At 39.2% G+C, this 22,571-nt stretch overlaps 1 protein-coding gene across 1 annotated transcript in view; it reads left to right on the forward strand.

Annotated features, from left to right (window-relative positions):
• Window positions 1-22,571, forward strand: part of USH2A (usherin) — a 551,884-nt gene that overhangs the window by 263,117 nt on the left and 266,196 nt on the right. Inside the window, exons 23-25 of the mRNA XM_012558807.1 lie at window positions 6,093-6,427; window positions 7,342-7,464; window positions 21,863-22,026. Of these exons, the coding sequence (XP_012414261.1) occupies window positions 6,093-6,427; window positions 7,342-7,464; window positions 21,863-22,026 (622 nt within the window). The remainder of the gene's footprint in view (window positions 1-6,092; window positions 6,428-7,341; window positions 7,465-21,862; window positions 22,027-22,571) is intronic.

The raw sequence follows: 22,571 nt of genomic DNA on the forward strand, positions 1-22,571 counted from the left end.
CTGCTGGGTGGGTTGAACCGCCAACCTTTCGGTTAGCAGCCAGTGCTTAGCTGTGTGCACAACTGGGTCTCCAGCCACAGCCCCCCCACCCCCACCCCCCCCACACACACAAAGAGAGAGCGTGAGCAGGCCTGCAGTTCAGAGATCTGCTTACGCGGCACAGTCCTCACTCTGCTCAGGAGGCTGGAACCACCGGCCTAGGTATGCGCTTCGTGAGGATCAGCAGTGGGAACTGCAGCCACATCCACACGTAGCTCTGCTCTGGCAAACTACTCATTTGCAGGTTGGATAGTAAATGCACCTAAACAGGGTTGAGTCTGAATCATCACTCTCACAAATACTGGATGATTTTTTTCAATTTTTGAAGTCTTTCTTGTCTACCCTAACTCAAACCACAAAGAAGAAAAAATTGTAAAATCCTACCAAAGGATCTAAAATAATAATGACAACGAATATTTATTGAGTTCTGTTATGTTCCAGTCACGGTTCTCATTTAACCCTTACACCATCAAGTAACTATCAGATAGATGCTATTATTACGCCCATTTCACAGACAGGAAAACTGAAAATTGCGAGAGCAAGTAAAGTGCCCAGGATTGCAGTGGAATGTTGTTGCTGTTAGATGGTGTCGAGTTAGTTCTGATTCATAGCGACCCCGTGTACAACAGAATGGGACACTGCCCTGTCCTGCATCCTCAAAATCGTTGTTGTGCTTGAGCCCATTGTTGCAGCCACTGTGTCAGTCCATCTCGTTGAGGGTCTTCCTCTTTTTCACTGACCCTCTACTTTACCAAGCATGACGTCCTTCTCCAGGGTGATCCCTCCTAATAACGTGTCCAAAGTATGTGAGACGTAGTCTTGCCATCCTTGCTTCTAAGGAGCATTCTGGCTGTACATCTTCCAGGATAGATTTGTTCATTCTTTTGGCAGTCCATGGTGTACTCAATATTCTTCGCCAGCACCGTAATTCAAAAGCAGCAGTTCTCCTTCGGTCTTTGTTATTCAGTGTCCAGCTTTCGCACGCATAAAAAGGAAGTTAAGGGTTGGGATTCACACTCAGGCAGTACATCCCAGACTGCACACTCTTCTCTAGTTCTTTACACTCTAATAAATGGATAATATACCATGTTCCTAGATAGAAAAATTTATTCCACAACAATTCTTAAATCTATAACAATAACTTAATTCCATAACAATGTGAATCCTTTCAAACTTACCATAGAAACATAACATTGATTCATTTGTTTTATTTCAAACCGGATAACATGATTTTAAAGTGTAAAGAGAAAACTAAATATTCTAAAATACTCTGGTAAATTATGGAAGAAAAGAATAGTGGGACAACAACTTCCCTAATACTTAAACTTACACTAAAGCCTCTGAATTACAGTAGTATGGAATCGGCATGCAATAAACAAATGGTGACGGGCACAGACTACAGAGTTTAGACAGAGATACATGTGTATGCTGGAACTTGGCTTTCGTAGAAGTGGCATTTTATTTCGTTGAGAGAGGATAGCTTTGCTTCAAAAGGATACTAACATAACTGGCAATCCATGTGAATGAAAAAATAAAATAAAATGGATCCCTTCAGCCTATTATAACTAAATTCCAATTAAATTAAACCTTTAAATATTAAAATAGAAAAGTTAGAAGAAAATAATAATAATAATATAATCTAAAGGTAGGGAGCTCTTTCTAAAGGAAACAAAGAATCTCAATAGCCTTAAAATAAAAGATAGGCATATCTAGTTAGAAAATAATTTGATTTTTTTTGCAAGGCATGAGACACACGCCCCATAAAACAAGTGAAATTCTAAAGCTAGATTGGGAAAGCAGAGGTGTAACACATATCACCAACAAGTTATTTCCCCATAATCTAAAGAGAACTTCTACTAATTGATAAAAAAGACAAACTACTCAATTGAAAATAAAGCATAAAATATGGATAAACAACTTACATAAGAGGCTATACAGATAATCAATAACATTTGAAAAGATTTTACCTCACAAAAAGTCAAGCAAATGCAAATTAATTAAGAAGAAAAATAAAGACACCCAAACCCATTGCCATCAAGCTGATACTGACTCATGACGATCCCGTGTGTTACAGAGTAGAACCGAGCACCATTGGGTTTTCTAGTCTATAATCTCTATGGAAGCAGATTGCCAGGCCCTTCCTCCCTGTTGCCAATTGGCAGGTTCAAACTGCCAACCTTTAGGTTAGTAGCCGAGCATAAGCCGTTTGCACCACTCAGGAACCTTAATTAAGGAAATATGTAAATAATAATGGCAAAAATTAAAAGGAGTAATCATTTCAAGGGCTCTTGAAGACACAGATCATGCGTGATTTCATTGTTTGTGATCAAGCAAATTGCCTAAACTTTTCAAAAAGGAACCTACCAATAATGATTAGAATTAAAAATACATTTACCTTTTGGTGTAGCAATTATTGGCAATCTACTGAATACAAAATAAATACATTGGTATGTATACCTACATTTTCAAGTATTGTTTTTGCAGTAAAGTCATGTGAATAGGATAATAACTGAATGTCTTTCAACAGGATGATAACTGAATAATTTGTTTCCAACCATGAATGAAATATTATGCAACAGCAGAAAGTGCAAGAGTATATGGTATGATATGTTAAGTGTGAAAAGCAAGTTGCAGCTTAATGAGGTATAAATCTCTGTCATATAAAAAATTTAAAGAGAGAGAATGAAAGAGAGAGACTTTACAAATGTGTAGCTATGTTTGCTTTGTTTGTATGATCATACTAGAAAGTATGGAAAAATACATTCCAAGCTATTATTTTGTCACTTTCAGAGGTGACAATGAAGAGCAATGGAAGAGATGAGGGACTATAATTAATATTCCTTTATATATCTTTTTACTCTTTCACTGATGGCAAAATAAAAATATAACATTTGAAATTAAAAAAATTAACATCAACATTTTTAAAAGGAAGGGAGGCAGTTTTGAAGGAGAACTTTACTTTTATTTTAACAAACATTTACTGCACATATATTCTGTATAAGGAGCTTTACCAGGGAGTCTACTGTTGAAAGGAATTGCTATAAGAGTCAAATATTTCCACCTGCTCTTTCCTTGTGGTGCATTCATATTTTGTATTGATCAAGGAGTCTTAGAATTACACAATCGTGTATCTAGAAATCAGGGTAGCAGTTGTCTCTTCATTTTACACATGAGGAATCAGAGGCCCAGAGACTTAAAGTGTTTTATTCAAAGTCACACAGTTCAACTGGCATAGAATATAAGAGGCATTTATCCTCAGCTCATTGTACCAAGCTTCATAAATACTCTTATTAATAAAGTTCTTAAGTATAGTTTGATGAAGTTAAAGAAAGAAGTAAAGAGATTACAGTGATTGATTATGTATGCTACTGTTTTCAGGTTTGAAGCAAATCAACTAAGCTGCATGCTAAAATTTTTGCTTAAAAAAGGAATCTTTGAAGGAGCCTTGATTGTTCAATTACTGAAGGCCATTCTCCTAGGATCTGAAAGAGGTGGTAAAAGTTACTGGCTCTGTAAGCACCCAGCCAGCTCCCTAGCTAGCCTCTTTTCAGAAAAATGCATAAAAACTAAACAGGAAAATGAAAATGTTAACAATTAAGAACCACGCAACTAAAAAAAAAAAAAAAATCATGATAGACGAGGCATCTCTGAAATAAACATTTTATTTCCAGCCAGAAACTGCAATTCTGTTTTAAATGTGAAATCGTTGTTTTAGAGAACATAATTCTTGTTTCTTCAGGCTAAGAACATGCTCTTTGAGCTGAATTTTCTGGGACGCACATTTTTCAAAACCCCCTTTGTGTACAATAGCTGTACGAACAGTCAGGGAAATGGCGCTGACTGAAGGTTTTAATCTCGTACATTCTGGCCCCACCATAGCAAACGTGCTCTTAAGCACAGGAAAGAAGGGAATAAAATATTTAGCTAACAAGCTCTCTACAAATCTTGGACACATTTATTTTTAATAATGGCTCCAGGATATTTTCAGGAAGGTGATCAATTTAGATACCATTTCTGTTAGCCTACCAATTTTAATGACATTGTCTTCTCCACCTTGTTATAAAAGGGTGTTTTATATATTCTTCTAAAATTTTCTGTAGAAGCAGAACCATGTCTTCCGACTCACTACTGTCAAAAAGATATATTTTCTAAGTCTCACATTTTCAATGGGGAAAATAGCTCATTTCTGGATGTAAACATTTATAGTAGAGAACATAAGGGTGTTTTAGATCTTCAGATGATTGTTTCAAGCATTATTTCATCAAATCTCTTAATCTCTTCGGGTAGATATCTTATTCAAGTTTTATTTTCTGAGTGCTTTTTCACGCCTCAGTACCAAGTTCCAAATCAATCCACTGTTAGCCAAAGACTAATGCAGACCATCTCCCACTTTGTTCTCCTCTCAAGCCCTGCCAAGCTCTGACTGAACTCTCGGGATATTCTGGTTCTACAAGTAAGGAGGTGGTAGACTACACTGGTGGTGCGGTGATTAAGCACTCAGCTCCGCAGGAGAAAGATGTAGCACTCTGCTTCCATAAGATTACAGCCTTGGAAACCCCATGGGGCAGTTCTACACGGCCCTCTAGGGTTGCTATGAATTGGAATCGACGTGACAGCAATGGGTATACTACAGATACAACCAAACTGCCATCGAGTCAATTCAAACTCATGACGACCCCATGTGTTGCAGCGTAGAACTGTGCTCCATAGGACTTTCATGCCTGTGACCTTTTGGAAGCAGATTGCCTGGCCTTTCTTCTGAGGTGCCTCTGGGTGGGTTGGAACCACCAACATTCCAGTTAGTTAGCTCAGTGCTTAACTGTTTGCACCACCCTTAGTAAGAATATTCTTTGGAGAATCTCAGGCTATATTCCTTCAGGAGGACACTTTTACTCTGACTGAATATAGAAAATTTGGGTCAGCCTTCTCTAATTTTTCTAGTACTCGTTTCTGACTTTGATTTTGTGTAGAGTTATAAATGTAAATATCAATCTATCACCTCTTAGAAATCCTTTTTTTTTTAAAGATTCAGTATAACTGTATGTTAAGGGGAAAATGTTTATAATTTAATGGGTCATGTCTACAACTACTTACTGAACTCCACCTGTGTGCATGACATTAGATGTGTATACAGTTTAGACCCTGCTATCAAGAACCTTACAGTCTATTTGGGAGATGAAATACATATCCTAAACTTGAAGGTAACAATAAAAGAGAGGAACCAGGATGGGATATGAATTAGTGATTTTTTTAATGGTCTAGGCACATTTTTTTTAGGATCCTTTTTCTTCCACAAAAACGTGTGTATTACCACTATGCTCTTGCAAAATTTAGCCAGAAAAGAAAAGAAACTGTAGTCCTTATGGTATTCCATTAAACATGCTATTTTTTTCTTTTTTCCGGATACTGAAGTCCATAAGTTAAACAAGATCATCCTTCGCTTGCTTCTTGAAAAGATCTCTATGTATCTCTTATCTTTGAGAGTGGAATGTGTTCTTATTGTTTTACTTGCTACACTTATGCAGAAGAGAGATTCAAGAACCAAATATTTTGCATCCTCAGAAAATGCAAATAAGGATGCCTCTTGCCCTCCTGCAGGAAAGAGAAAATAGAGACATATTTAGAATGCACACTAACAATGCAAAGCGAGGTGTTCTGATGCTTCGTTTAATTGAGTTATAAACACGAAAGCTGTCAAATTCTGCCACTGCCCTACTGATGTGTGGAGACGTGTGAGTTCCCTCCATGTGTTTGCTCTGTGTCCTTCAGAACACCCACAGTGGAGATGAATCACTACGGCGTGTCCTAGTCTGACAGTCTAGAAAGTATCAAGACGCAGAGCCAAATCCAGGAAACGGCATTTCATTAGTTCCTGGTGTGCTGGTAATTGATCCCAAACCCTTCATTACCGTCTCGTGCAAAGGGGCTGAGCAGAAAGGAGACATTGAGAAAATGATTTCCCTGCAAAATAGAGCAAAATTCTAGGCCACGTGAACTGGACTTGCTCTGTTCTTGTACCGTCACATTGATTCCAAGTTTCTCTTTTATTTCAGGTCACCTGGTTACCCCCCCTCATCCAGAATGGAGACATACTTAGCTATGAGATCCGCATGCCTGACCCTTATATCACAGTAACCAATATTACTTCCTCAGTGTTGACTCAGATAATTACTCAGCTGATTCCTTTCACTAACTACTCTGTCACCATTGTGGCTTGCTCAGGGGGCAATGGGTACTTAGGAGGGTGTACAGAGAGCTTACCTACCTCGATTACCACCCACCCCACCCTCCCGCAGGATGTTAGCCCTTTGGCCGTGGTCCCACTAAGTGAATCGTATGTTGGGATTTCTTGGCAGCCCCCGTCCAAGCCAAATGGACCTAACTTGAGGTAAGAGAAAGGACTCTCCTTTTGGATTTTGCTGTGGTCTTATCTCTCCAGGGAGGAGGGAGGGAGAAGTGCTCTCTCATACCGATGTAGGACTATTTCCTTATTGAATGTCCCCCCACATGTGACTCTTATTAAATTTCATTTTGTGTCTCTTGACTCATACGGAACCATGAAAGTTCACCAAGATGGAAAAGTTATGATACTGTGAAGGTCTGAAAAATCCTTAAAACAGCAATCACCGACTCTCTAAGGATTCTCTACCTAGACCTTCCCTTGACTGTCAAAGCATATTTTTATTATATATTAGGCAAACCTGGCACATGTTCCAAACGATACATGTACACAACTATGTCTCAAAATTCCAAAACTAACCCAACGGCTTTTTGTGGGTCTTTTTGGCACATTATTTTTAGTATTTGGAAACTTGTAAGGAGTGTGGTCAGGGATAGAGCTGAGATGAAAGGAAAGAGTTGTGATTCCGAAATGGCTTTATGAAAGCCTGAACTGCAAACTTAGCCAAGACCATGGAGCTGATAATATTATCATTGTTTATAAAACGTAGATGGTAGCAGTCTGAGGAAATCATTAACTTCATAAGCGTTTTGTGTTTCAACTTTGTGTGAAACTGCCAACAAAGTGTTGGCAAATCTCACGTAGAAAAAAAGCCTAAAATGTTATAGTTCCTGCTGTTAATAGTAGAATAGGAAGGTAACAGATTGTGTCCAAATAATTGACTCAGTGGAAACTGGAATCAGAAAAATGTTTATCTGGAAAAAAAAAAATTTGTAGTTATTCACATACGGTATCTTCTCTGTTTGCACACGTACACCACGCACACGCCACAAACCCACCTGAATTTTGGTTGTAACGTTACTTGAGATAATCCCGATGTGCCTGCTTGTCTTTTGCTTTAGATATGAGCTTCTGAGACGTAAAATCCAGCAGCCACTTGCGTCAAATCCCCCAGAAGATTTAAATCTGTGGCACAATATTTATTCAGGAACTCAGTGGTTTTATGAAGATAAGAGTCTTAGCAGGTGAGATTACCAAAACTATAAAAACAAACGCTGGCATTTAGTTTTAGGTATGGTGAGTAGTTCGAAGTCTCTGAGCGTCTTCAGTGTGTGAGCATGTTATCAGCTATGCAGTAAAACACGTTTGGTTGTTATCTGTGGCGTTAATCATGGGACTGCTACAGTCAGCACCTTTAATGTTTGCCATCTTAACTACGTGCTGAAAATAAGCCTTTTGAAGTGGAACTTTCATGTGCTTAAGCCTTAACCTATTGCCTTTGTCACAGCTCTGTCCAGACATGAAAACTTAATAGAGGAATCTGGAAATAGTCAACATGTACAAAAGTGGGAAAATTACTGAATACAAGTAAAATGCTTACTATTTCTGGGCAGTCATTGATTGTAAATCATTGATTCAGTCCACAAAAATTATTCAGTAAACAGGCTTGGGATTTGAAAGACTTCAATCTACAGTTCAGACACATCAAGAGACAGGCAAATGGCAACATCAGAGACACTACTGCAGGGCAGAGCTAGGGGATCGGAGTTCTGCTTCATGCTGTGCCAGAGAACTAGCTCGGTGACCTTGGACAAGTCACTTAACTTCTCTGGCTTCACTTCCTTTGTCTACAAAATGAGGATATTAGATGAGGTTACATGACTTAAAATCCTTTATGGTCCCAAGCAGCGTATTCAATTTTTTTTAATATGAATATTGTTTTATCAAAAATTTTCAAACATCCTATTTTTCCACTAGAACCTGTACATAGACCAGGAAACAGTCATTCAAACAGAACAAAGGCATACTGTGTGGTTTAAAATCAGGAAAGGTGTGCATCAGGGTCGCATCCTTTCACCATACTTATTCAATCTGTATGCTGAGCAAATAATCCGCGAAGCTGGCTATATGAAAAAGAGCACGGCTTCAAGATTGGAGGAAGACTTATTAACAATCTGTGATATGCAGATGACCCAACCTTGCTGAAAGTGAAAAGCACTTGAAGAACTTACTGATGAAGATCAAAGACCACAGCCCTCAGTATGGGTTACACCTCAATTTAAAGAAAACAAAAATCCTCACAACTGGACCAATAAGCAACATCATGACAATCAGAAAAAAGATTGAAGTTGTCAAGGATTTCATTTTACTGGGATCCACAGTCAACACCCATGGAAGCAGCAGTCAAGAAATCAAACGACGTATTGCGTTAGGCAAATCTGCTGCAAAAGACCTCTTTCAAGTGTTGAAAAGCAAAGGTGTCACTTTGAGGACTAAGGTGTGCCTGACCCAAGGCATGGTATTTTCCATCATCTCACATGCATGCAAATACTAGACAATGAATAAGGAAGACCAAAGAAGAATTGATGCCTTTGAATTATGGTATTAGCACAGAATACTAAATATGTCATGGACTGCAGAAGAATGAACAAGTCTATCTTGGAAGAAGTACAGCCAGAATGTTCCTTAGAAGCAAGGTGAGACTTCATCTCACATCCTTTGGACATGTTATCAGGAGGGACCAGTCTCTGAAGAAGGGCATCATGCCGGGTAAAGTACAAGGTCAGTGAAAAAGAGGAAGACCCTCAACAAGATGGATTGATGCGGTGGCTGCAAGATGGGCTCCGGCATAACAACGATCATGAGGATGGTGCAGGATGGGGCAGTGTTTCGTTCTGTTGTACACAGGGTTGCTATGAGTCAGAACCAACTCAACGGAACCTAACAACAACAATTTTTCCATAACTTTTTGATCAGGTTAACTATTTTTCTAGATCTACCACAGAGTAGCTATTCTCTGAACGCTCTTTCACCTCTAACCCTGTCTCCCACCTCTCCCTCACCCGAGACTGTGTGTCTCCCTTACCTGAGACTGTGTGCCCCCCTTACCTGAGACTGCATTTGCATGACTTTGAGTAACTCTAACAAGCAATACTCCCTCACTCATCTTCTTCCCATGCTGACTTTTCCTATTGTCTGACTAGATCATCCTTCAAATCTCAGCCTAGAAGTTGTTTCCAGGAAGCCTTCCTTGACCACTCTCTCCTAGTCTGAATCAAGTGCCCTTTTATTGATTTCCATAACACACCCTTAACATAAACTTGTTGTTGTTGTGTGCTGCTGAGTCAGTTTTCAATTCATAGCGATCCTATGTGACAGAGTAGAACTGCCCCATAAGGTTTCCTACGCTGTCATCTTTATGGGAACAGATCTCCAGGCCTTTCTCCCACAGAGCTGCTGGATGTGTTTGAACCACCAACCTTTCAGTTAGCAGCTGAGTGCTTAAACATTGTGCCACCAGGGCTCCTTAACGTTATTATCATTGTGATGTACTAGCCTGGCTGCTTGTCTGAACACACCATTATATTGTTACACCCACCATGAGAGGGGCTTTGTCTTGGTGACTTTTGTATCCTCAATGTCTAGTACAGTGCCTGGTACTTAAGGGTACTCAAATATTTGTTGAATGAAAGAATATGTTAAGTCAATAAAAGATTGATAATTTAATTTCTCTAAGCCTTAAGGTTATTAAGTGTATTTTTATTCTCTTGAGGAAATGGGTTAAACTAAGGACAATTCTTCTGTCCATTGGGAAGTGTTGTGTGGGAAAACACTATAGATGTTCCAAAGACTTAGAGAGAAGCAGCTTGTAAATCTAACCAAGCGTTAGAGTGAACCTTATGAAATTACCACTTTTGTAGGTAAAAAATGGTCAATTATTGTTCTTTCAGTTGTTGTCAGTTGCCTTCAAGTTGGTTCTGACTCATGGCAACCCCATGTACAACAGAACAAAACATTGCCCAGGCCGGCACCGTCTTTGTGATCACTGCTATGCTCGAGTCTGTTGTTGTACCCACTGCGTATTTTGAGTGCCTTCCTGCTTAGGGAACTCATCTTCCAGCACTAGATTGGATGATATTCTGTTGTGATCCATGAGGTTTTCATTGGATAATTTTCATAAGTAGACTGCCAGACCTTTCTTCCTAGTCTGTCTCAGTCTGGAAGCTCTGCTGAAACTTGTCCACCACGGTTGACCCTGCTGGTATTTGAAATACTGGTGGCATAGCTTCCAGCATAACAGCAACATGCAAGCCCCCACAATGTGACAGACTGATAGACGGGTGTTGGGTCAATTATTAGTGGATCCTTATTATTCAATCTGTATTGTCACGGGTGCCACACTATTCTCAACTATTTTTGATTCATTATTTGCTTAATTCAGTGTCCCTATAGGATTATCACTTCAACTGAAGAAATTTACTTCTTCAGCAATTCGTTTTTGCTTAATATATGCTAAAGCCCTGTGAAAAGGAACAAATGGTGAATATAACAGAAGGCTTGCCCTCAAAGAGCTCGCAGTCTAGTGGAGGAGGCACTAGATACACACACACACACAAACACACACACGCACGCACGCACGCACGCATGCACACACACACACACATACACGCAAACACACACACACATACATGCATACACACACACGCACACACATACACGCATACACACACACACATACATGCATACACACACGCACACACACATGCATACACAAATACAGAGTGTTATATACATATTAAGTGTTATCATCAAGGTTAACTATGGAGTCACTGACTGCCTAGGAAACTAGTAGAGAAAAATAATTTTCTATAATTATGAACCCTAAGAGTAGAACTGCCCCATAGGAGCGACTGGTGGATTCGAATTGCCAACCATTTGGTTAGCAGCCAAGCTCTTAGCCACTGTGGTACCAGGGCTCCAGTAAGTGCCTTAAATACAGCAATTTCTAAAAAGAAATAGAAATTTACTATTTAGTGTTTACTGAATTCAATTTTTAACCATCAAATGTTCATCAGAAACAAAGAATAAGCCCAGAAGATTAATTATGTGTGTGTTCCCATCTATAACTTCATTTCAGATCGTTTAGTCAGAGGCCACGATGTTTTCTTTCCAGCATATGAGGTGCGTGTGTGCAAATAACAACTTCCCTGATAAAATATTGATGGCAGCCCACCTTCCCACCTCCCAGACCTGCAGTGTAGGTACTGCACTGGGGCTTCATGAGTGCCCTGAGGACTTGGTGCTCTTGTCTGGGAAAATGCAGCTGTGTTAATAGTAATAACACTTGTAGCAGGTCGCCTGAGAAGCCTGCTTTTCTGGTCTATAACCACTTGGCAATTCCAACTCAGGGCAACCTCATATGTGTTAAAGTAGAACTGTGCTCTATATGATTTTCAATGGGTGGTTTTTTGGAAGTAGATTGCCAGGCCTTTCTTCCGAGGTCCCTCTGGGTCAACTCAAGCCCCCAAGCTTTCGGTTATCAGCCAAGTGTGTTAACCGTCTGGTTCATAGAGTTCTATAACTCTTAAAGGACTTCATGTCATTTGATCCTCATAATCACACTATGAGGCACTAATTTCCCTTGTTCATAAACGAAACAAAAAATTACGAAACAATTATGAACAAGGCCACAAAATTATTATTCAATTTTTAGTAATTTCTCTCAGGATTTTTAATGAGAGGTCCAAATCTAAGATTTAAAGAAAGAAAGTTAAATCCCTTCAAATTAAATTGAAACAGAAGTTGACATAAGCATACAATGGCAGCTGCCTGTGGAATGGAAGTCTGCAGAGAAAAACGTGTGCTGAGTGGTCTTTTGACTAGCTTCAGAACGCTAAATGTCAGGGGAATATTTTTTTTCCACTAAAACTAAGCAAGGATTTTTTTTTCAAGTAACTGCTATGTCCCACATAATTAGTTTAGATAAAAATTAAGTACATGTTTCTTTTTGATATTCAAGGTAGCAGGAGACTTCATATTTTGAGAATTTTTCTCTAACTGTTGACCTTTTTGTTTTTGTTGTAATTGTTAGGTGCTTTGAATCTATTCTGACTCACAGTGACCCTCGAGGACAGAGTAGAACTGCCCCGTAAGGTTTCCAAGGAGCGGCTGGTGGATTTGAACTGCCGACCTTTTGGTTAGCAGCCGAGCTCTTAACCACTGCACCACCAGGGCTCCTTACCCTTTATAAGTCCAAAAAAATGTAGGAGCCGTTTCAGCCAAAGGAAGACCTCTCACAAATCTGAGAGGAAACTGGAATGTGATTCGTCCACTGGCGGGCTCTCTGTGCACAGTTCTTCTGTTAGAAGGTGTCTTGTTTGGCCAGGGACTTTTGTTGCCCACCTGCACGGTAACCAAGGCGCATCATCCCAGGCTCTCCAATCGCAGAGGCGGGGAGAGAAGCTGAGCTGTCTGTCCCCAGGCCACAGTCAGCCCAGGTCATTGCATATGAGTCTAGACTCCATGTTCAAACCAGTTGCCGTGGAGTTGCCCGTGACTCATGATGACCCAATGCTGAGAGTAGAACTGTGCTCCATAGGGTTTTCAAGGGCTGATTTTTCAAAAGTAGATCACCAGGCCTTTCTTCCAAGGTGCCTCTGTGTAGACTCAAACCTCCAATCTTTTGGTTAGCAGTGAGCACCTTAACCGCTTGCACCACCAAGGAGCTCCACTCCCCATGTTTTCAGGTCCTTAATGGCACTACCCTTTGGCCTGTATTTGTCTTGCTGCCTGTGATTTGGGGTTTTTAACTAAACTCTACTGCCTTTTGGAGGAATATGTAATTTTCAGTTCTCCCCAGGCAATACTATTCCTTATTGCCTTCCTAACTTACATCTCTATAAATAAAGGGAACATTGAAGGGGTTCTTCTCATCTCGACTAGACATCACCATAGCTACATCTAGAATCAGCTTTTTAGTGGCAATTCTCTTGATTTAAAAAATAAAATGAACTTAATATTCATTAGGCACCCATCTATGAATATATTTGTGACTCATAAGAACCCTATACTACAGAGTAGAACTGCCCCATAGGGTTTTCAAGGAACGGCTGGTGGATTCAGACTGCCAACCTTTTGGTTAGCTGCTGAACACTTAACCACTGTGCCACCAGGGCTCCGTCTGTGACATAATAAATATAAATTGAAGTCAGTTTCCCTAGTCAAGTGGTCTATTTTGCTTACATACTTGCTTATAATATGTAGAAAACCATACCAAATTTATCTAAAATGTATTATATTCTGAAATTCAGATCATTCTAGTAGCTATACTTTTCCTTTATATCTGCATGTACAGAGCAGAATATTAGATCAATTATCCAGATAATTCAATTCAAACAAAAATACTTCTACTTTGCTTTTTGATACCTTAGGCCAGCAGTGGATTTTGACTGAGTTACACAGCCACTGGCCTCATTACTGAATTTTGCTCTGCCTGCATAGACACGGACTCAGTGTAGCTGTAGGTTTATATGACTTGTCAGTTTCTAACTTCTCTTCCTTAATAATTCGGTGCAAAGTGGCCAAGTTATGGTTGTTGGGGAAACCATAACTTCGGGTTTCCTGGCATTTTCATCACTTGGAAAATCTGGTGAACGTGCCATTGTTATCTGATGCTGCAGATGTGAGTCAGGCGGCGTTTAACAAGAGGGCAGTGGCCTCCTTAATTCTAAGCATCAATCTGCCCTTACAGTTTTCAACCCCTTACGCTGCCTTGACTCCTGAACGATCAAAAAAACCGCTGAGAACACAGTTACAGCACGTCCCCCTTTTGCTCTGGATTTAAAGAAGGAAGAACAAGATATAAGAAATAATAGGGTATTTTTTTCTATTTTACAGGGAATATTGACTTTGAGATTATAATACCTCAGCTATCATTAAATTTATAAAGTGATGTCTGTTCTAACGTGGATTCCTTGCAGTTATTTATACATTTCTAGAACTATTTCCTTTAGAATGGTACTGTGAGTAGTCACTTGCAGATGACTCCTCAAAAATATGCTGTAAATGAAAAGCATTCAATTTTCATCCTATTTTTAAAGTAGGGTTGAATTTCTTTGTTTTAAATTTAAAAGTTTAAGCTAAAAATGTCATAAGTTTAAATCTTACTGACATATATTCTAATACAGCTTTTAAACCTACTAAAATCAAAGTATTTCAAGGCTTGAAGGACGACATAGTTTCTGGGGGGAAAATGGTCAAAATAATATAACTCAGCGCTCCTTGTATGTAATGAGATTAAATGTGCACAGATAACACTTTCTGCTTTGCTAATATGGAGAGACTGGGCAGTTCTATGTCACAGTCATGTGTCCCTATAGTACAAATATATTTAAAGAGTAACTATTGAGGTAAGAAGTTAGCTTTGTACAGACAGAGGCTGAGTGGAAGGAAGGCTTTTCTCCCATGGTTGCCAAGATGAGGTAGGTTCTGTTATTTTCTTACTAACGTCAAAACATGAATAAAAGTTGAGTCTAGGAATGAAGGTCAACTCTGGTCAACATTTCCATTCCATAGCAATGTGCTTAACTTAAAATTAATGAAAATATCTAATAAAGAAAACTGAAGAAGAACTGACGCCTTTGAATTACGGTGTTGGTGAAGAATATTGAACGTACCATGGACTACCAGAAGAACAAACGAATCTGTCTTGGAAGAAGTACAGTCAGAATGCTCCTTAGAAGCAAGGATGGTGTCATGGTTTGAATTATGTCCCCCAAAAAACATGTGTACCAGTTTGGCTGGGCCATGATTCCCAGAATTGTGTGGTTGGCCTCCATTTTGTGATTGTAATTTTATGTTAAAGAGGATTAGGGTAAGATTGTAAAACCACCTTTACCCAGGTCACATCCCTGATTCAGTGTAAAGGGAGTTTCCCTGGGGTGTGGCCTGCACCACCTTTTATCTCCCAAGAGGTAAAAGGAAAGGGAAGCAAGCAGAAAGTTGGGGACCTCATACCATCAAGAAAGCAGTGCTGGGAGCAGAGCATGTCATTTGGACCGGGGTCCCTGCGCACAGAGGCTCCTAGCCCGGGGGAACACCAAAGAGAAGGCCAACAGAGAGGAAAAGCCTTCCCCTGGAGCTGATGCCCTGAATTTGGACTTTTAGCCTACTTTGACTGTGAGGAAGTAAACTCTTCATTAAAACCATCCACTTGTGGTATTTCTGTTATAGCAGCACTAGGTGACTAAGACAGATGGCGAGACTACGTCTCACATACTTTGGACATGTTATCAGGAGGGACCAGTCCCTGGTGTAGGACATCATGCTTGGTAAAGTTGAGGGTCAGCAAAAAAGAGGAAGACCCTCAACAATATAGATTGGCACAGTGGCTGCAACAGTGGACTCAAACATGGCCACAATCTTGAGGATGGTGCAAGACCGAGCATTGTTTTGTTCTGTTGTACATAAGGTCACTGTGAGTTGAAGTTGACTCAATGGCTCCTAACAACAACAACAACAGTGGTATTCTTCATTTGGAAGTTTTTTGTTTTTTGTTTTTTTTAGTGCACTGAATTTACCACATGCCACTTTTTTCCCCTAAGTGTCATAATATTCAAACTTCTCTCATGAAAAAATGAGCCTTTAACTCTGGAAGGGTGCATTTTGCCACAGGAGTTTATTTATTTGTTTCTTGCCTAATATTTTCTTAAAAAAAAAATGTATTTTTTTTGTTTGATTTTGTTTTTTTCCTTTCTAATAACGGATGACAGTATAGCAAAGATGAAAATTACAGCAAAATCATTTTAGGTATGACATTCTGCTAGTGTACATATAAAAACAGGAGCATAATAGATGCAACTTTCACAGTCTAAAAAATATCACATAAAAACTTCCAGTGTGATGAGCATTACTCTTCCATTTCAAAAGCAAGAATGTTCTGTAGCACAGAGACAAAGCTTGAAAACATGCTGAGTGATTTAAGTCAATCACAGGTGGATGAATATTGCATGCTCTCACTTATATGAAATATCTATAATAGGCAAAGATATAGAGACCACAATTTTTAGTTGTCACCAGGCATGGGAGGGAGGGGAGAGGGGGAGCCATTGTATGGGAAGCAGTGAGTTTCTGTTTATGGTGATGGGAAACTTGGCAACAATTACTGGTGATGATTGCACAACATGATTAATGTAACTGATGTCACTAAATTGTACTATGAAAATTGTTGAATTGGCAAATGTTGTATTATATACATTGTTACAATAAAAAAAAAAATCCCCTGTTGTCTTTTTAAAAACAACAAATTAGAAGTTTAAAGAAAATGTACTTAGTATCAATGCTGGTTCAAACAATGGAAACAGTATTGCATTGTTTTTTGTTTGCTTATTTATTCATTCCCACAAAGAATTTGAGAATGTAGTGAACTGTATGCTATAAAAGGTTTCTCACAATCTTGATTGTGTGATGTTATACTCACCTGTACTTTGAGTTTAGTGGATATGAAGAAGAGTTAGTGGAAGAAGCAACTAAGCAGCCTGCATTTTCAAAAGCATGATTGATATCAGTGATGATATTGACACACGAACTCTGTTAGGACGTCAATAAACCTGACACAATTTTAATTTTAATGAAAATAGCCTGAGGCATTATTTAGCACATCAGAGAATTTCGTTCATTCCTAAAATACATCAGACCCTTTCAATATACAAACCTGCATACATTTTGACCCGAAATAATGCCTGTGTCTTCACTGGACAAAATATCACTTGTCATCAAAACCTATCCCAAATGTTACTTCCTCTGTGAAGACGTCCCTGACTAAGTCAGGTTAAATTAGATGCTCTGTCCAACACGTGTTGAAAGAAAATAGAATGAATGGATAAGTACTCTAATTTTCTCATTTTAAAACATATTTCTGTGAAAATTGACATGCAGTATGGCTCCAGGAGGACAGCTATCAGGTCTATTATGTTTAGCAACTGGCACATAAGAAGTGATAAACAAATATTTTTTGAATGAATGAAAGAATGAAGTGAGGGCATATCAAACATGAAAGAGCAATTTAATTTGCTTTAAATATAATTTAAAAAGAAACACCTTCCTCAGCTTCAGAGAGGATCATTTATCTAGGAGTCAGGTAAATTTGTGTGTCACTAGCCTTAAAAATTGGAGCCCTGGTGGAACAGTTGTTAAGAGCTTGTCTGCTAACCAAAAGGTCAGCAGTTCAATCCACCAGCCATTCCTTGGAAACTCTATGGGGCAGTTCTACTCTGTCCTATAGGGTTGCCATGAGTCAGAATCAACTCGATGGCAATGGGTTTGGTTTTGGTGTTTGTAACCTTAAAAATTACATAAGTGCATGCAAAGTTATGAGACTGAATTCTTTAACAACTATGAAACAGCTGTCCATTTACTTATAAAACTATTTATTCAGTTATAAATAGATTAAAAACTGCATCATCCAAACAGAATCTAATTTTCTAATTCATGTAAGTGAGAATAACTGAAAAATCGAGATGGTTCCATAAATAAAATTTTAATATATATTTCCTTTACAGGGAAAATATCATAGTCATGTCTATAGACAACAAAGTTAACCATTTGTGAGGGGTAGAGAGAATACAGTCTCAAATGAATTGATGATTCAGTGAAAAATTGACCTACATACAGTTGGTTTTATTGGCCACAGTATAGATTCAATGTGAGTATTCATTTACTTTGCAATTTCAAAAGCTGTTTCCTACAGAGTTTGAAATGGTACATTTTTTTAAGGCATGTTTAGTGAACACAGTTAGTATTTAGGGAAGAAATTGATTGATATCTGTAAGTTTGGCCATGAATATAGAATGTCAATCGATTTAACATTTTTCAAAAGTGTTCTTTTATTATTAGTTAGAGGGAATGTCCCATTCAGAATCAATAATCAAAATAATCAATACGTGAAACCAAAAAAAATCAAACCCATTGCCATTGAGTCAATTCCGACTCATTGCAAATCTATAGGACAGAACAGAACTGCCCCATAATGTTTCCAAGGAGTGGCTGGTGGATTTGAACTGCCGAACCTTTTGGTTAGCAGCCAAGATCTTAACCACTGCACCACCAGGGCTCCAATCAATACTCAGGTCAATCTAAGAAAACAATATACACCGAGGAAGTAGAAGATCCACGCTAAGCCATCTAATACCTTCTTTTTTTGACGTGGAGTGGTGAAATACAAACTTGTGTATGTAGGTAAGTCACAGGCATACATACTAATGTAAAGAGTAGGTTATAGGTGCAATGAAAAAAAGTGTGTTTTAGTATTTCATAGAATTTAAAAGGACTCAAGATTTTATTTCTTTAAAAATTTAACTTAAAAATGAAAATCAAATGTATGACATCAAATCAATACCTGCTGATTTCTCAATTAAATAAAACAGTGAACAATGGAAATAACTGAATATTGGGAATGAGAAATCAGAAGCCCAGCCACCCCGTTTGCTAGCTGAGCAACCTCAGGCAAAGTCATTCAACTTCTCAGCGTCTCGATTTGTTTTCTTCTCTGTAAAATGTAGCAGATATTTTATTATTTGAAGTGCATAAACCCTCAATCTATCCCTCACCCTAAAATTATAGTACAACCTTTATAATGTGTTCTAATTCCACATATTTATGTGACCTAAGTTTCTTCCATGCAGACATAACTCGTACATGCCGCCATACCTAAATGACAATGACATCTGTTAAAGTATCATAAGAAGAACAAAGTCCTCGCAGAGATTATTTACAATTAACCACTTTATTGCCATCTGATGTTGTTAATTCCATTTGTCAAAAAGAACCACAAAAATAGTGTCACTTTAAAGCCATAAGTATTAGTAAATGTATAATATCATAGACATGTTAAAGAAAAATTCAAATATTATAGGAGAGGAGATTAGATATCCAGGCGCTAAATTTCTTTTCAACCATTTTACAGAGCAAAACACAATTATAAGTAGTTTACCCTGGGAGAGAGATAATGAACGCAAGGTCTCTGGTTCAATTCCCTCATGAGCCATTAGCTTCATTTCATTTCATTGTCACAGGCTTGCTACCCTCTTAACACTGACTCACCATCCTTCAAATTCATACTAGTGGTCACAAAGGAAATTTGGCAAGACTGTTTGGAAGTGTAAGCAAAAATCTATCCCCACTGCACGAAAGCAACTCAGAGGTCAAGCCCCAGTGATGTGATATCATCCAAGAACGGAGAGACCAGACTATCATTATGATTGCTATTATTACTATTATTATCATCATCGTTACTATGCTGGCAATGTAGCATAGTGATTAAAAAGTCAACTCTGGAATCAGACTATGTAGGTTTGAATCTTAATCCCCCCACTTAATAGCTTTGTGGGTGGACTGGTTATTTATCTTCTGTGAGCTTTATTTTTCTCATTTTCAAAGCAGGAATAATAGTATCTCCTTACAGGGTTGTTCTGAGGAATGTGTGAATTCACACAGGTAGAATAATACCTGACACATACCATTGTTGTTATTAGCTGCCTTCAGGTCGACTCTGACTCCAGGTGACTTTATATACAACAGAACACAACTGTGCCTGGTCGTGCGTCATCCTCACAACTGCCAACGTGTTCCAGTCCATCTTTGCACCTATCCTACCATGGCAATCTCACCCTCACTGAGGGTCTCCCTCACCCTCACTGGCCCTCTACTTCATCAAACATGATGTCCTTCTCCAGCAATTGATCTCTCCTGATGACGTGTACAAAGCAAACGAGTTGGACAGTGTTCTGTTGTGATCCATAAGGTTTTCGCTGGCTAATTTTCAGAATTAGATTGCCAGGCCGTTCTTCCTAGTCTGCCTTAGTCTGGAAGCTTTGCTGAAACATGTCCACCCTGAATGACCCTGCTGGTATTTGAAGTCCTGGTGGCATAGCTTCCAGCATCATAGCAACATGCAAGCTACCACAGTAGGACAAACTGACAGACTGGTGGTAGTGACACATATTACGCACTTAATAAATGCTAACTATTATTAATATCTTTGAATTGTCATGGTCATAGGACTACATAGTACTTGCTAAAAAACATATAAGGAAGGAAGGAAGGGAAAGAAGGAAGGAAGAAAAAAGAAAAGAGAAAGAGAATATAAAGACATGAGAAGAAGTGGTAAAGCAGAAAGATGTAGAAGATCCTCAGATCAGATGCTGGTACTCATTTAGAGCAAATGGATAAATAGCTTCAAAAAGTCACAGAGTCTTCACCTGTAGCTCCAATAGCAGAGCAACCACTGAAGTGGGGCTGAGGCAAAGTCTTGCAAAACGCATTGATAAACACATATTTTTGGCCATGCATGAGAAACAGGTGAGGCAAGCTGACTTCTAATAGGTGGTAGCAAACTGCTGGGAATCCTGACATGTTTTTTGGTCGAATTATTTAACACTATCCTGTGAAAGGTACCCTCCCCTTTGCACTATGACCAGCAGAGCCCTGCGCTACGAGGACCAAAGCCAAACCATTTCAGCCTGTGACTTATTGAGACAAATCCTCTGGGCTCTGCATTTGGAGGTTGGGGGGCTTTGATTGCTTTGAGATGTGGACTGTGTAACTGTGACTGATTGCTGGGCAAAGAGACCTCTATACGTAACGTCTTTCTACAAATAGCACTTTCCTTTCTTTCTTTAAAGGTATTCTTGATGATCTATTAAACTCAAATTAGGTGATGATGTCCTGAGACCACTGTTTGCCCGAGTCCTGAATGTCCTTGGCACGGTCACGTGTTGCCACCATGCCTTTAGCAAGTTTCTTGCTCTAAGCTGTTGTCCAGTCAAAGCCTGAGTGTCTATAAATAGCACTTCCTATTCAGGCAATTTGAACCAAACAAAGAAAATCTGATAGTCTTCTGCCTGAGAAAGATGCAAAGGAGTGAAGACTGGGCGGCCTTAGTCTGCCATCGATGTAATCTATGGCTTGGAAAGTCCCTACCCTCTTGCTTCACCACGTCCAGGCTTCTCCTTCTGCCTAGCAATAGAGTTTCCACCGTACTGACTCACGTAAATATGTTCACACTATAGCAAAACACAGCTCACTGTAGCAAAACTCTCACAGGGAGAATGCTGTTCACTTTGGTCACAGTTACGATTTAATTTCGGGGTTATCTGTCTGCCAATGAGATTACGGGAAAGAAGCCGAGCTACAGGGGATGATGATGTGGGATTCTGATATCTGAAAATGGATGAGTTTCCCAAGAGGAGAGAGTAAAACTCTGGATCAAGTTCAGATAGAAAGCTGGCAGGTTGCCAGATTTGTAATTGCATCTGGAATTGAGCTGTAATCCTCACCACTTCTGAAAACAGTAAGAATGAGAAAACTATCAACCACGTTTGTTTTAAATAGTGATATTTGTTTGGTATCGCTAATAAAATATTTTCCTGACGCTTTGGTTAAGGCTGGAGAAATACAAAACGATGATATGTTTTGTGGAGGGAGAGAAAAGAAAATAATCTATTTTGTGGGGGGCAGGGAAGAAAAATGCGCATTTTGTGAGGAAAAGAAAGGGAATCCTGTATATTGTGGGGAAAAAATAAACCATATATTTTGGCTTCTGCAAAATAGAAACTTACATATGACTTTTTAAAAAAACCTTTCTAGGTTTACAACATATGAGTATAAGCTCTTTGTACACAACAGTGTGGGTTTTACAACAAGCCGGGAAGCAGCTGTGACGACGTTAGCTGGTCCTCCAGAGAGAGGGGCCAATCTCACTGCACGGGTACTAAACCACACAGCTATAGACGTGGAATGGACTAAGCCAGGTAAGTAAGCCGCTCCTGCCTTTATTTCCCCCTGATGTATTATTAGTACCTGTATTAGCTTCCTAGGGCCGCTGTAACAAATCACCACAAACCGAGTGACTTACAACAAAGGAAGAATACCCTCTCACTGTTCTGCAGATTAGGAGTCCGCAGTCAAGGTGTTGGCACCGTTGGTTCCTCCTGAGAACTCTGAAGGAGAATCTGTACCGTGCCTCTCTCCTAGCGTGTGGTGACAGCTGCCAGTCCTTGATGTTTCTTGGTCTGTAGATGTATCACTGCAGTCTCTGCCTCTGTCATCAAATGGCGTGCTTCCCATGTGTCTGTATTTGTGTCTGTTTCTCTCATAAGGACACCAGTCATGTTGGATTAGGACCCAGCTTACTCCGTATGTCCTCGTGTTAACTTATTGTATATACAAAAATGTTACTTCCAAGTGAAGTCATAGTCACAGGTACTGCAGCTTAGGACTTGAACACATCTTTTGAATGGATACCCAAGCAAATTAAGAATGGGCAACGGTACACATAAAAAAAATACTAAAAGCA

The sequence above is a fragment of the Trichechus manatus genome, unplaced genomic scaffold, assembly GCF_000243295.1.
Source record: "Trichechus manatus latirostris isolate Lorelei unplaced genomic scaffold, TriManLat1.0 scaffold00187, whole genome shotgun sequence".
Classification (NCBI taxonomy): Eukaryota; Metazoa; Chordata; class Mammalia; order Sirenia; family Trichechidae; genus Trichechus; species Trichechus manatus.